This window comes from Anguilla rostrata, chromosome 14 (genome assembly GCF_018555375.3).
Source record: "Anguilla rostrata isolate EN2019 chromosome 14, ASM1855537v3, whole genome shotgun sequence".
In the NCBI taxonomy this organism is placed as follows: domain Eukaryota; kingdom Metazoa; phylum Chordata; class Actinopteri; order Anguilliformes; family Anguillidae; genus Anguilla; species Anguilla rostrata.
In genome coordinates this window covers 11,544,039-11,558,118 of record NC_057946.1, presented here as the reverse complement: position 1 = coordinate 11,558,118, position 14,080 = coordinate 11,544,039, and the positions used below count along the sequence as shown (strand labels likewise).

General features: G+C 43.3%; 1 protein-coding gene across 8 annotated transcripts in view; it reads right to left on the bottom strand.

The window, feature by feature from the left end:
* Window positions 1–14,080, bottom strand: part of nrg1 (neuregulin 1) — a 145,047-nt gene that overhangs the window by 14,802 nt on the left and 116,165 nt on the right. For all 8 annotated transcript variants that reach the window (XM_064307333.1, XM_064307334.1, XM_064307337.1 and 5 more), the window contains one exon: window positions 4,088–4,226. In XM_064307333.1, coding sequence (XP_064163403.1) covers window positions 4,088–4,226 — 139 coding nt within the window. The remainder of the gene's footprint in view (window positions 1–4,087; window positions 4,227–14,080) is intronic.

Here is a 14,080-nt window from a genome sequence, read left to right as displayed (position 1 = left end):
ATCCAGAGGGAGAGAGAGGAGAGAGGGGGATGAGAGAGAAAGACAGTAAAAAAACAGACAGATTGAGAGAGAGGGATGAGTGAGGGAGAGAGAGAAGAGAGGCAGAGGCAGGATGAGGGATGAGGAGAGAGCAAATTAAAGAGATGGAATACGAAACGAGTGTAAGAGAGCAAGTGACAGAGGAAACTCAGTGATGCTGGGCTGTGCTGTGCTGTGCTGCTGCCTTTTCAATCACACTCTTACACCAGTTCTGATGTCAGACTGTAATCCAAATTCCCAGAGAGATCATCACCAGAGGACGGGTTCCGAGCTATTTTTAGGATTTTGGAGAGAGTGAAGATAGAGATACTGGTTTACTGACCAGACAGCTCAGGGAGATTGTTTGCTTTACAAGAAATACATGCTCAGTTAAAATTTAAGTCTGGCCAGGCCTTGTGTGCACTAAATCCTACATTTCTGCACCAGCACTGCGCTCCAATTATTTTTAAAAGATAAAGAGAGTATAGCCATTTGCCATGAACTGGCAAAGCTATCTCCCCAACTCACCCAACCTGAAAATGGATACAATATCTCATAGTTAAATTACAGCATGTGTATGTGTGTGCTAAAACACTGATTACCTTTTTCTCCATCCGTTTAGAGAGACTGGGTCTGAAAATTAAGATCTCAGCCGGGCCTGACCTCTAAAACCCTCTCCCAGATCATCGTTTCCAAAGATAAAAAAAATACAGTACATTGCTCCCAATCTATACCGGGTGGTTTTGTTTTACTGCGTATACAGCAGACGCACACAGCCCTTCCCGAAAACCGGCGCTGCTCATGAAAAGGCAACAATGCCCTTGGAGACAGCAGCTTTTTTCTGCTTAGTCACTGAAGAATTAAAGGGGAAACTCAATCCCTCTGTGGACCGCCAGAGTCCATCCCTCTTATGCGTCGGATGGACGGAAGCCAAAGTGCATCCCTGCCGATGTCGATTCCCGCGTGGAGCGCTTTGGGTGATGAGAGCGCGCGGGACGGCCCCGCAGCCGGCAGTGGCGCATTGCTACAGCAGCTCGAACCCGCAAGGAGAGAAACAGGGGTGCGCTGCAACCCTCCCGAGCGTAAGCCCCAGTCGAGCCCCTGCTCCACCCCGTATGAAGCGTTCCTCTCGGCCGATAAGATCGTACGATGCGCCCCTTTAAGATCTTCTTTCTCTGGATGTCTTGAAAGCGGGAGACTTAGGCACAGGCCAGGGAAAGGGAGGGGGGGGGGGGCACTCCAATGCCTTCATTTTTATTTTTCATCATTAACAAATAAGACATTGTATAGTTATGTTCTTGCTCTTGGGAGTAAAAACAAAAGCATAGCCTTTTCGCATATTCAACACTATGTAAATGTATAAGATGAAGGACATTGTTGTAATGGAATTTAATCATGCAGGTCTGCTGCTATTTTTTCCCAGTGTAAACTCTGGATAATATGAAATATGCATGACAATTTTGCCCACTGCAGCAGGTTTGCCTGATGCATTGCTGGTGACCGAAGATTAATGCTGTGGGTTTCTTTTCTCTCAGAAAGGAGAGAATTGTTGCTCTGGTTGTGCACACTCTCATTCATCACTTTATTTAAATATCACTTTAGTTCACTTAACTTCAATTTTCCTCAAAGGAGTCATTCATTCAGAAGCAGGATTTTTTCCCCCCCGAGTTATGGCAATCACTAAGGATTCTGGCAGGAGCCTTTAGCTTAGCAGGTTTGTACTTGGGCTTTGTGTGCAGTGCTGGTACACACCTGGCTTCATTCTGCCAGGAGTAGGGCGTGTCTGAGTCCAGGGTTCCTTGGGTTACTGCTGCGTTAGCTCCCCCAAACTGACCATTTGTCAGAGACGAGAGATTCTCCTCTAGACTAAGCTAGCTCTCTTGTGGTGGCCTGCAGACTGTAGCATGGATGCTAACCGCTGCACTGTGGCTGATGGATTGCAGCACGCATGTTTTAGATGCGCCCGCCCTTGTGCAGGTGCAGACCGCACAGCCGTGACTTCACAGGCACATTTTGCCAACCCCAAATTACGGAAAAATTTCACCTAATACTGTATGTACTGTTTTACCCTATGAATGTTTTATTTACTTCCAACAAACCAAGAGTGAAGAAAGAAAACCAAAACAAGGAAAGGCACCGATGCCGGCAAACTTTGTGCTTTTCAAACTCTCATTACGGCATGTGCGGCATATGGCTGGCTTGTTTGCTGCTTACAGCGATGGAACCCGGCGAGCTGGAAGGAGCTGCTCATTTGTTTAAGTAGGTGCTCAATTCCGGAAAAAGGTTCCCTGCATCTCCAAGGCTGCCGGTCTCCAAGGAGCTGAGCCAGGGGAAGCTGTCTTTCAGCAGCGGAGAAGGACATTAACCCCGTCCAGTCCGGCCCGTCGTCAGCTCGTTAGATTTACATTCCTCGGATTACGGTTCACCCTCCCCAGCGGCAAAGTTAACTCACCCTCACCCCCCCCCCCTCCCCTTCCCATAAAAATGATTAATCAGCTCTGCTGGCGAACACCACAATTCCAGGCTGACAAAAATGGAGGGGTTAATTTAGCTTGAAATAATAAGCGCATTACTTTACACTTTGAAGTATGCGCAGTGTATTACACGCGGGGAATGGGAGGGGAGATCGCGCACCGTGTCAGCGAGCTGCTCGCTCGCGGGTTCGCAGGGAGGGAAGGGGGAAGAGCCGCTTCGTAAACCTAAGAGCTGCCCGTCCGACAGGGCGAGCGTTCACTACGGACCGCAGAGCAGCGCAGCGGTGCGGTGGCGCAGTCACCGAGGAGGGGAGAACGCAGGACATTAATAATGCACGTTCCCCACGGGACTGCGGAGAGGGGATTTCCACCTGTTCCGCTCTCTCCGTCGCCGTCTCGGTCTCAGTCTCCACCCGCCTCCGCCCCCCTCGATGCAGAGGCATTATCATCACACGCAAACATTCATCAGAGCCTGCCACAGAACGTTTCGCCATGACACTGTTTTGTACACAGCGTTCCCGGTTGTATAACCAAAAAAACATTGGGCTGACACATGATCACCTTGAAACCCAATCGTCTATGCAGTTTCCGACTTTCAGACAAAATAAGTTTGCACCCAAGTAGGATTAGACTGGAAATGATCTTTTTCACATAAAATACTTTGCATGCAGACACAAACCATTCCATAATGACAGTTGTAAACAGTTTAAATCAGTAAAGAGTAACAATGTATGACCTTCATGAAGAATGCATTAATAAACTAAATAAAAAACAAACGGCATTATATTCACATACTAACATAATAAGGTTTTGTGTAATTTTTTTTCACTGGACATTTACATTTAAAATTATATGTCAATGCTTCAGTATTGCATAACAAAAGTACAAGTTATGCAATGGATAATATTCAGATTATGAGTGAAAGTTAAGCCCATAACACAAGCATTCACATTAACCAGCCAATTAATTACTTTGGCTGCGTCACCTGCACATATGCTTCCAACTTGGCAGCTGTCAATGCTGGAACTAGCATGTACAGGGATGTATCTGAATGCGGAAAATCATGTCTGCCACACACAGCTCTACTGAAGGATCCAAAACTCCCCTCAGCTCAACCGATTTTACCTCAGTTGGGAATCATTCCTTTAGATTTGTTTAGTTTTGAAGTTTTAACATGCCATGGTTTCAAATTCAATTACTGCCAGTCTGCCTGACTGAAATTGAGGTTATTCAAGTGATATAGCTTTTATCCAACATGGATTTGTGTGTGAATAACTATATATTCATTGCAATGAGTCATGATGGGGGAGTGTAAAAAATATAATTCCTGGGTGGAGTTTTGTTCCTTCTTTGTGGTGTGACACCCAGTCAGGACAACCTTCAACTTTAAATCAGATCAAAGTTCAGCACAGCTGATCAGGGCTTTGAAATGAAATGACTGGAGTCCATAATCTGTACAGTGGGCTTTTCTGCAAAACTGAATACATGTCCAGGACTACTGACCAATGGTAACATTAAAAAACATTACAAAAACTGTGTGTGTGTGTGTGTGTGTGTGTGTGTGTGGGTGTGTGCTTGGTGCAACTGTGTCCTACCTGCAGAGGTTCTTCAGTTCTCCTGGTTTGATTTCCAGGGTGAAGCACTCTCCTCCGTTCACACAGTAGTTTTTCTCTCGCTCACTGCATGGCATCACATGGCTGGAGGTCTTCACAGAGGGAGTGGTGCTGGTGGCCGCTGCAAGAAAAGACAAGGGAGAGTTCATATACCCCGGTCTCACTGAGCGCATCCAGGAAGACAGCAGACTTTTCAGCATCAGGGGACAGACCAGCAGCGACTGACAGGAGCCACTCCAACCAGCCGGGCCCTGGAAACAATCCCTGGAAAATCACCCTCAAAGAATTGCCAGAATTGCAAAAACCAAATAGGGCATTGCCACATTCGCTGATAAAGACAATAACTCAATAACTTAAACTCAATGCCAACAGAAAATATAAAAAATAAGCCACCTTGAGCCTAGACCTTAAAAAAAAGAAACAAAATATCTCTTGTATCAGCAGGAAGCAGTATTGATGATGAATAATATCTGCAATGTCACCTAAACATGCCTTGAGTTTTTTCCCCTCAAATGCAGAATCTGATGCTAAATATATCCTTGGATTAAATGTATATAATGTAGACAATTAATTCTTGCTGTGATAACCGAGTGGCGAATACAGTATTAGACTGGGAACACAGTTCAATATGCTTTTGAAATTACATAAACTTACTCCGTACTATCACCTCATAAAAAAAAAAAACAATGACACAATGAATACTTATTCATGAACGGTACATATTCAAGTTCTTCAGTATGAAAATCCACATATCAATTCAAATATCGCTATAGTCGAAGAGAACATTTTTCTAAACAAATAAATAAGAACACGAGGAGCGATTGCGGAGCAATTATGGCAGCGAAACATTTTTCACTTACCAAAATAAGTGCACAAAAAAGCATGAGTCACTATGAGACAGCTATAACACGAAGTATACACTCTTTCTCCTTCTCCATACACAGGATGTATAAGGAGCAGCAATGTGAGATGATAAAAACCTATTAACACTACCTCTTAGCAACAAAAATGTTTTTAAATAATTTTGTAGAAAATGCAAAGAAAGGTTCACGGTTCCTCTGGTCAATGCTAAAGCCGAAGCCATTTAGCCCTGCCCAGTCGCTCACCTGTAAGGTTTCTGGACTGTCTGGATTCCTGCAGATGCATTTCCCTTCTCCTGCCCATCGAAACAGAGACTGGTTTTCCCAAAGGATGGACACCTCCTGCTCTTAGTACTTTGACTGAGTCCAATGCCTTCCTCCTCAATACCTGTCTACCCCAGTCTGCAGTGAGGAAGCTCATAAGCATTTTAAATAAGCAGTTTTCCTAACTCCCCCCCCCCCCCCCCCCCCAGACGTCACGCCTAGCGTTAGAGGCGTTACGCATCGGAAATGCAGCTGCAGGAGGGAAGACGTCACGGTTTGGAAGTGCGACTGAGAGAGCAATTTCGTCATATCGGGGAAATGTATGCGGAGAGCAATCAAGCCCACCTGTCAGGGGAAGATTGTGTGCGTGACAAAAAAGCACGAATCTTTGGTGCAAAAAAAAAACCCCACGTCCTCTCCACATTCCCATTAGACACAGGCTGATTAAGGGCCTGGATATGAGTGCGCAAAAAATGTGTGCCGACTAATCAATACAGCCGTCCCAAACCCCTGCTGCGGCTCTCTCCAACAACCGCGAGAGCGGGCCGGCTGTGATTACACATACTAATTGTCTTATTAACGATGTACTTTACCGAAGCTAATTTTGCCAGGAAGAGGCGAGCACTGCCGTCCATCTTTTCCTCGCTATTAAAAAAAACCCCATAAACCCGACTCTCCCAGATCAGCACGGAGGCCTTCGTCGTCCGTGCTCCATTTGCAATCGTATATAAAAGCCTGACCAGAACATGGATGAACTCAAGGACCAGGGGAGGCACTGTTAGAGCATGCTTTGCGGACAGACCAGCTCTGTCTCCCCAGTGACAGACAATTGATTTAACTTACGGATTATTGTTTGAATTATGCAATGATTTCATAGGTCAGAGACCCCATCAGGTAGCCTCCGTGACGTGACGCATTTGGTTTTCGGCTGAACACAATTCCGTCTCCTGTGCTTGAACCATTGCTCTCAAACACAACGGGAATTGTCATGGTAATTGACAGCATAATAGATTGCTTTTGTTTTCCAAATCGGATTATTTGCTCTGCCCCTTAATATCTGCAGAGCAAAAAAAGAACACAGAGCATACGTCACGACCTGAGAGCGTTTTTAAAACCGGGCAAAAAGACCAGTGTCATCATTCAAACAGTTCAGTTTGGCAAGTTGCATTTTGTGTGCATGTGTGTGTGTGTGTGTGAGAGAATTTCTGCAAAAACCAATATTTCTAATTATAACAAAAAGAACAAAACCCACAACTGGTGTTCATTCATGGCTTGGTGTGAATGAAGGAACCATTTTAATGAGAGGATGCAACTGAACCCGGCAGATGGTGTTGCCTATTAGGTCCTTCTCGGCTCAGACGAAGTCATTTCATCACAAAGCCCAGCTCTGGGGCATGAAGGGTGCGAGGAGTGGAGAGTCAGAGCATTTCAGGACTAATGGGCACAACGCCTGAAAAAACCTGATGGGTAAACCATTTTCAAAGTGTCCACAGCTGTTTCCAAACACCATTCACTCCATATGCTTCAGTACCCTCACAGATACACATGCCAGACTCAAAACCATTCATAGTAACAGACTAGATAAGGTGGGTATCATTAGATATGGGTAATTCCTGACTGTGCAAGAAGACATCAGATTTCAGATCTCTGTCTGGCCCATTCAGAATGTCAGAATTTAGAATCTTGTGGTTAATATTAATGTTGCTGTTATAGGTTCAATATAAATCTATTTATATAGATCCACAAATGCAGCCATCGCATGGTGCATGAATGACATCTTTCTGATGCACTTGAGATAATTTGTATATATAATAATATGTACAGTGTGTACAATACATAGAAAAGTATACTGTGTACTCTCAATCATTAAACCGATCATCTGCTAAACAGAAGAAACACTTGAGCAGATGCAATTAAAAGCCCAAAAAATAATAATAATAAAATAAAAATACAAAAAGTGATTATTTTTTTCCGGTCAAGGCCAAAAAAAGACTGTGAGGTTTTTGTTTTTAGGACATTGGGTTTTTAGTTTCAATGCAGTAGAGCTGAGCTGAGCTGAGTTTCCCCCCCCCACCATGGCTGCTGGAACCAAGGCTTAGGGATCGATCCTGTTCCATTTCATTTTTCCTTTTTTGCTTGCGAAAAAGAAACCCTAAACCAGACTGCAGAGAGGATGTAGCGATGGTGCAGAGGCGGCGGGACACACTCTCTTTCTCTCTCTCTCTTTTGCACACACACACACTCTCTCTCTCTCTCTCTCTCTCTCTCCTTGCGTTTTTGCTGCTCTTGCACATTGCCATGTTGAGCCACATGACACACCCTCAGTGGCACGGTCAAGGGCAGACCGCAGCACAGCGCATCATTACCTCTGCTCCCACCGGACCAGACTGGGGCCACACCACGGGGCCACACCATGACAAAGCTGCTCACTTCTCATTGATGGGCTGCTATGTTAGCCAGGATGTCCTCAGTCTGTGTAAGTCTCTCTGGGCAAGAGTGTTTGCTTAGCGAGTGAATAGCCTACACACTGAAACATCCAGTTGTAATGTACATAACCATCTCCAACTCCAATGAGACAATAGTTACCTGAAAATGTCATGGTGGCTATTCTTTTTGTCTCTTTTTGAGAAAATGGGCAAAATATTTTAATGAGGTCTCTTTGAGCAAGGTGAACTCCAACAAAAATGTTTTTCAGTGAGCAGTTACATAAAAATATTAACATAAATATATCATTTAATATAATGTGTTTCTATTTGGTTGAATAGCATTAGTTTTATTTTCCTTTAAAGCATGTGGAATACATTCATAATGGATGTGCAGACTACTTTTACAAATCTTAGCTCAGCAATACAGCAACCAAGTCCTGTCAGTTTGTACAGCGATACTGCGGCAATGTCAGAATTGCAATGCAGATGTCGCCTACAGTTATCTCAACAGCGCAGAGCTAACATTGACATAAGGGAATTACATTTTTTCGGGGCAAATGGAAAACATTTCACTAATCAGACAGAGTGACAATGTTACGCAGGAGAATCTCATGTGTCCCACCCACAATGCATTTTGGGATATTAATGTGAATTTTGTGCATGGTGAAACATGTGGAGAGAGTGCTGGAGGTCAGCAAAACAATGAAACAGTTATAATCTGTCACTGTCACAAACACACTATTTTGTCCAACAAAAAGCCAACAAAAAGCACCAAACGGGCACGGATACGTCAACGTGTGAGTTTCCAGCGCGTGACAGGATGAACGAGCACATGCTGCTCTATAGGCCACGGTCTTTTTCACTGCATGGATATCATCTCCTCTGGTGGCCCAGTCAGGGTAGCTGGCAGAGGGACTCTCATTCCTGGAGAGGAGATGCGGAGGAACCAGGACCACACCAGGTGTTTCTCCAACCGGTGAGAACCCACAAACGAGCCTTTGAGCTCGGAGCCAGCCAGGGCGCTGTCACATGATTAATTTCACACCGCAATGGCCAATGACCGCAGGGGAGCCGACGTCTGCTCGCCCAAGGCTCGTCTGGACCCGTTAAAACTAAAGATACGACAGGGAGACCTTTGGGCGGGACGGATGCACAGATGGTCGTGATTGGTTGGCAGTTGAATATGAAGTGTGAATTAGAAACTGCTCCAAATCAATTTCTGATCTTCCCCACCAAACACACACACACACACACACACACACACACACAAGCCTATAAACAGCTATCAGATAGTTACTTTATCCTCTTGCTCTGGCAAGCAAATGTCAATGTGTGTCCTACTATCCATAAGGTGAAGAGTTTGGTTGATCACCAAATAAGGGAATGCTTCCTGTCAGATGTGGCCTGGAGGCTACATTTCCCAGTTCAATGTTCAAATTGCTGCTAAGTGCCATAATTAAACTCTGGTTTGGCCTGCACTGTTAACGTAGCCTATAGCACTCAGATGCAGTCACTAGCGACTGTGTAGTCATTAAAACTCAGCAGCAACGTCTGCTATAAAAATATAGCTACTAATGTTAATTTATTGATATTGTGCTTTTTTGCTCCTCAGCACATAAAATGTCACAAATCAATAATATGGGGAAGGGGACTGGTCCCTTATATAGCTAAATCAAGACCTGTTCAAAAATTTCAAACAACAAGCCCATCCCACTAAATCCCTGCATATCTTATTAACCCTGAAACCCTGTAATGGGTTCCATTTGGGGTCAGGCTACAGAACTCCAACCTTGAAATGAGAACATTTGATAAATTGGCCCCCCACCCCACCCACCCCACCAACTGCACTGCCAAGTGATGTTCTTTTAGGCCATTTTTTGTTTTTAAGAATGCAGGCCAATGCAGCAGTTACTTAAAAGTGGTTTGTTGAGAGGCAGCCAATGGCAGTCAAATCAGAAATGAATAATAGATAACTTCATAAAGGAGACTGTCAATGACTGGCGCAGGCTGAATTACTGATATACATTTCACAAAAGCATACCTGCAGCACATTGCCTTTTGTTAAAAATGAACCACAGTGATTCATAAGACCCAAGACTACAGAGAATCTGCACCCACTCAGTGCAACTGTACGGATTCTCAGGACTATAACGTGCAAAGGAAATTAAGCTGAAATACAGCACGTCTACTGAAAAACACATATCGATAACTAAAAAGAGTAGTACAAGAGAAGTGAAAATCACTGTGTTTTCCATTGTGAATTTCTTACAGTTGAGTAGCAGTACAACACTGTCAGAAACTAACAAAATACAAATTTACATATAGTAAGTATATAGTAAGTAAGTATAGCTGCAAGCAGCAATGAGGGGGGCCAAGAACCTGGGGTGAGCCATAGCGCATTGAGGAGTACTTTTTCATGAACTGAAAACCTAATCCAAATACCATCCATTCCAACGTTGATGAGTATTGAATGTAAGAGTACTTCTGTAATAATTATTTGAAACTTGCAATGTTGAAGTTGGCACCACCTAGGGTGGTAGTGGCACAAAATTTTATACATATGACCAACATGGTTCCCTGTTCAATTCATAAATTTAGAGCCTGGATTTAAAGATGCGATCAAATATCTTCTCCACAATTCATGCATATTCATATTTAATTAATTTTAAGAATCTTGGACTTGGACTAATTTTAAGAATCTCAGGGCTCTTGGACATAAGCATTCTGAGGATTCCTGTCAAATTTTGTACAATTTTGCCTTATGGAGCCTACGCATAGTAATATTTAACAGAAAGCTCCCCATATAGGCCTAAATTTAAATTACAGACCTGTAGCCAGTCACGATTTTACACAGCGATGTGCTGTAGATGTCTCATGCCGAATTCGGTGAGAATCAGGCAAACATTGTAAGAGAAGTACAAAAAGGTTTGCGTTTCAATAAATTAAAAATGGTGGAAATTCCAACATGGCAAACGATATGCATTCTATGATATTATTTGTTCAGAATAAGGTGGAAAAAAACTGGTGCATGAACATGAAACAGAATGAGAGGACAAAGAGGAAGACCTTACTGCTGATTGGCTGTCTTATCAACACCCAATAGATATCAGTTATGATGTTTTTCCTGGAAGAATTTCACTTGGATTCTGACCTTTGGTTGTTCACTGTCACGTACGAATAAAGAAAAAGGGAAGACGAAACATAGTCTATATGCCCCATGGCAGCAGTTATTCTTATTGAACTTTAAAAAATGTTATTGGATATATCATGCAGCTCTACTAACAATGCTTGTAGTGGTTCGGAATGTAGGCTTATGATGGAGTAATCAAAAGGCCACAGGTTCAAATAATGGGTGGGGTAGTGCCATTGTTCCCCTGTGCCTCAAACTGGGCTGGACTGCTTCAGTATATCTCCAGCTGTGTAAATGGGCAATACAGACACTGCGATGACTGTTCATAGCTCAACTGCCATTTGTCATATTTAAGCAAACAAGCAAATCGTGACAGGGTACAAAAAAAAGGATCTTGTCATCACAGTGTTACTGCCCTGTACATTTCCTAAACTGTAAAGTCAAACACAGCATATTCCTGGGACTATGCTGGATGATGGAAAATGATTTCTTTCCATTGTCGCAGTAGCTGCTTATAGACACCAACACAGTGAGCACACACCATCGTTCCATCCTGACACTGCAGACGTTTACAAAGAAAAAGTAACGCTGTCAACCGTCCTTTGACCGTTTAAGAAAGAAACAACAAACAAACCGGTCTGTCATATCAAAAATGGATGTAGCCAGATTTATATATATATACGTGCGAATACAATATTTTGAAAACATGAGCATATGGAGATGACGTGTTACCAAACACTCTCAGTAAGAGTCGTATTAGCTGCGAAAAACAACACCACTTCACCGATAACGATGTGGAGATGCACTCCATGAGCAGACAAATAATAATGATATGGTTATTAATGTGGTTCGGGAGAACTGTGGAAGTGGCTTACTTCCTGACAGAGGATACTCTGGGCTATAGGTTAAAACACAGGGGGTGCCAGACAGTGGAAGAACGGCATCTGTTTTAATCAAGAGCGTCATACGATCTGTTAATTACCCTCATGCTGCCTTCCATCAATTTCCAGTCATGCTGTCTGGGCAGAGATGGATACCTTCAAAGGATGGCAGCTGTTAAGGGAAATGCTGATTTCTCTCTCCCTCTCTCACCCTCTCCCCACTCAAACACCGGACAGGTTTATTGTCACATAAACCATCTGTTTGTCTGTATCGAAACAGTAAAGCGGCTACAGCAAGCAGCTAAATTCTATTGTGCAAAGCCAGTGCAGTAGTTTTGACCCAGTATCTAATCACAGACTATAGCATTTTTGTTCCGTTTAAGCTTAATTTACTTGTAGATTACAGCTGGCAGATGCAGTGAGTGAAGATTTAAATAGTTTAGCTATTTAAACACATTGCTGCTGCAGCTGATGATAGTAAATTCTCCTCAATAAAATTATAAACAATAATAATAACCACCTTAAAGGCATCCACTGTCCTGACAGCCCCTTCCAAACAACCAAAAAAAAAAAAAAAAGCTAACACAAAAAGCTAACAACAAATCCCAATGGATTTAAATCTAGTTTATTAATCCTGGCACAAGGGAGCACCGGTTGAGGGAGAGATGAACGCTGCAGTGACGCCATGGCAGGCAGAACCGATGGTGAGGCCCGGGGCCGCTCTCTCCCAGCAAATCTGTCGAGTCATTAGTGGGAATGGCCAACCCGACTGCTCTCTTAATTCTCCCCCAGGCCGCAGCCATTGGTTCTTATTCCGGCATAAGGAGGCCTCCTCTGTTGCGGCAGACAGCCTCAATCTGAGACTGCAGTGCACACGGGAAACCTGGGTGGGGGCGGGAGGGTTGGGGGGGGGGGGGCGCTGAAAAATGTTGAAGCAGAGACAGGAACCAGCCTGCAGCAGTGTGCTGTAAACACCCACACGTACCCCACCCCCAAAAACAGGATCTATTGTGCTGTTCCACGGTATGTCAGGATCAGGTCTGCCTCCACTCCCAGTCAATAGCAGACAGTTAAAAAATCATGTACAGAGTAATATTTTAGTTATTAGCATGGTCGTGTCAAAGGAAAAGCATTTATCACTGCTCATTGTTCATATTGCTGTTCGGTATTTGCATTACAGTATTTTCCTCCTAGTGGCACAGCAAAGCCATATCAATTCCAAAATGCTTGATTATCATAAGTTTTGACTAACGCTTTTTGCTACAACTGAAAATCTACATACAGTTTAACCTGAGACATATTTGATTCATAAAAATTCACTGTAGTGCATTGCTGTCATTTCATATTCTCACAACCTTTGCTTTACCAAACTTCCATTGGAATTTTCCCATTCTACTTACTGGACTGGGAAAATGATGTGATATATAGTCACCGTTACAAAAAGGTGACTATGCCTTCCAAAAATCAAATGTGATTTATTTAAATAATGTGTTATCAAGGATCTAAATATTGTTCTTTTTACTCAACGACATGAAGGACAAAAGGGGTAGAGGGGCCTGGTGGGTCTGACATAATCTGGAAAGAGCACTAAATGCCACTTCATTTTGACACCGATTTATTTTCCCCTATGGCCCAATACTGTAATTACTTCCTGACGTAATTTCACAGTCAAAGAGAAACAATGCATTTTAAATCACTTGAAAAGCTACCAAAAAAAAAAAAAGACACAGAAGAAAAATGTATGATAATTAGAGGTCGTAATGCAGAATGCAAGCATTTGTATCATATTGATTCTTCTTAGCAGTACTCCAGGTCTCTGATTAGGTAGGCAACTTTTTGGAGGAATAAATCAAATCTGTCTCAACAGTGAAACTGGCCACTGCAAGGAGCCTTTCAATGGCCTTTAAATGGCAATCCATACCTTCACGGCGCAAACGTGTCTCAGAGGTAAAGTCAAACCTTCATAAATACTGCTGGTGTCTGTCCCCCCTCCCCCCCACCACCACTATTTGTGACTAACAGAAGCTGAATATCCTCGAAGAGCAGGCTTCTTCGTGATCTGTTGGTGGGAATTACAGTGGGACTCTGTGACACTATATTGTGAACACAGGGGTGGATGAGACAGCACACACCATAAACTGACTTCCTTAAACTGCTTTTAGGTAAAGCCCATTTTTTAACCATTGGCACTTCCTCTAATGGGTGTCAGATTTATTGTGGTACCAAAATACTGGCTGCAAGAGGAATCAATCAGTGGATAACAGACCCTTCGGGAAACTACATTGCCCATGGAATGCCACAGCTGACCAACAAGTACAATTAACCCTAAATGACCAGAACATGGAGCAGCACTCTTCTCCTAATGACCCATGAAATCCGCTGAGGAGGCTAGGTTACCAAAGCTGTTATTTGGC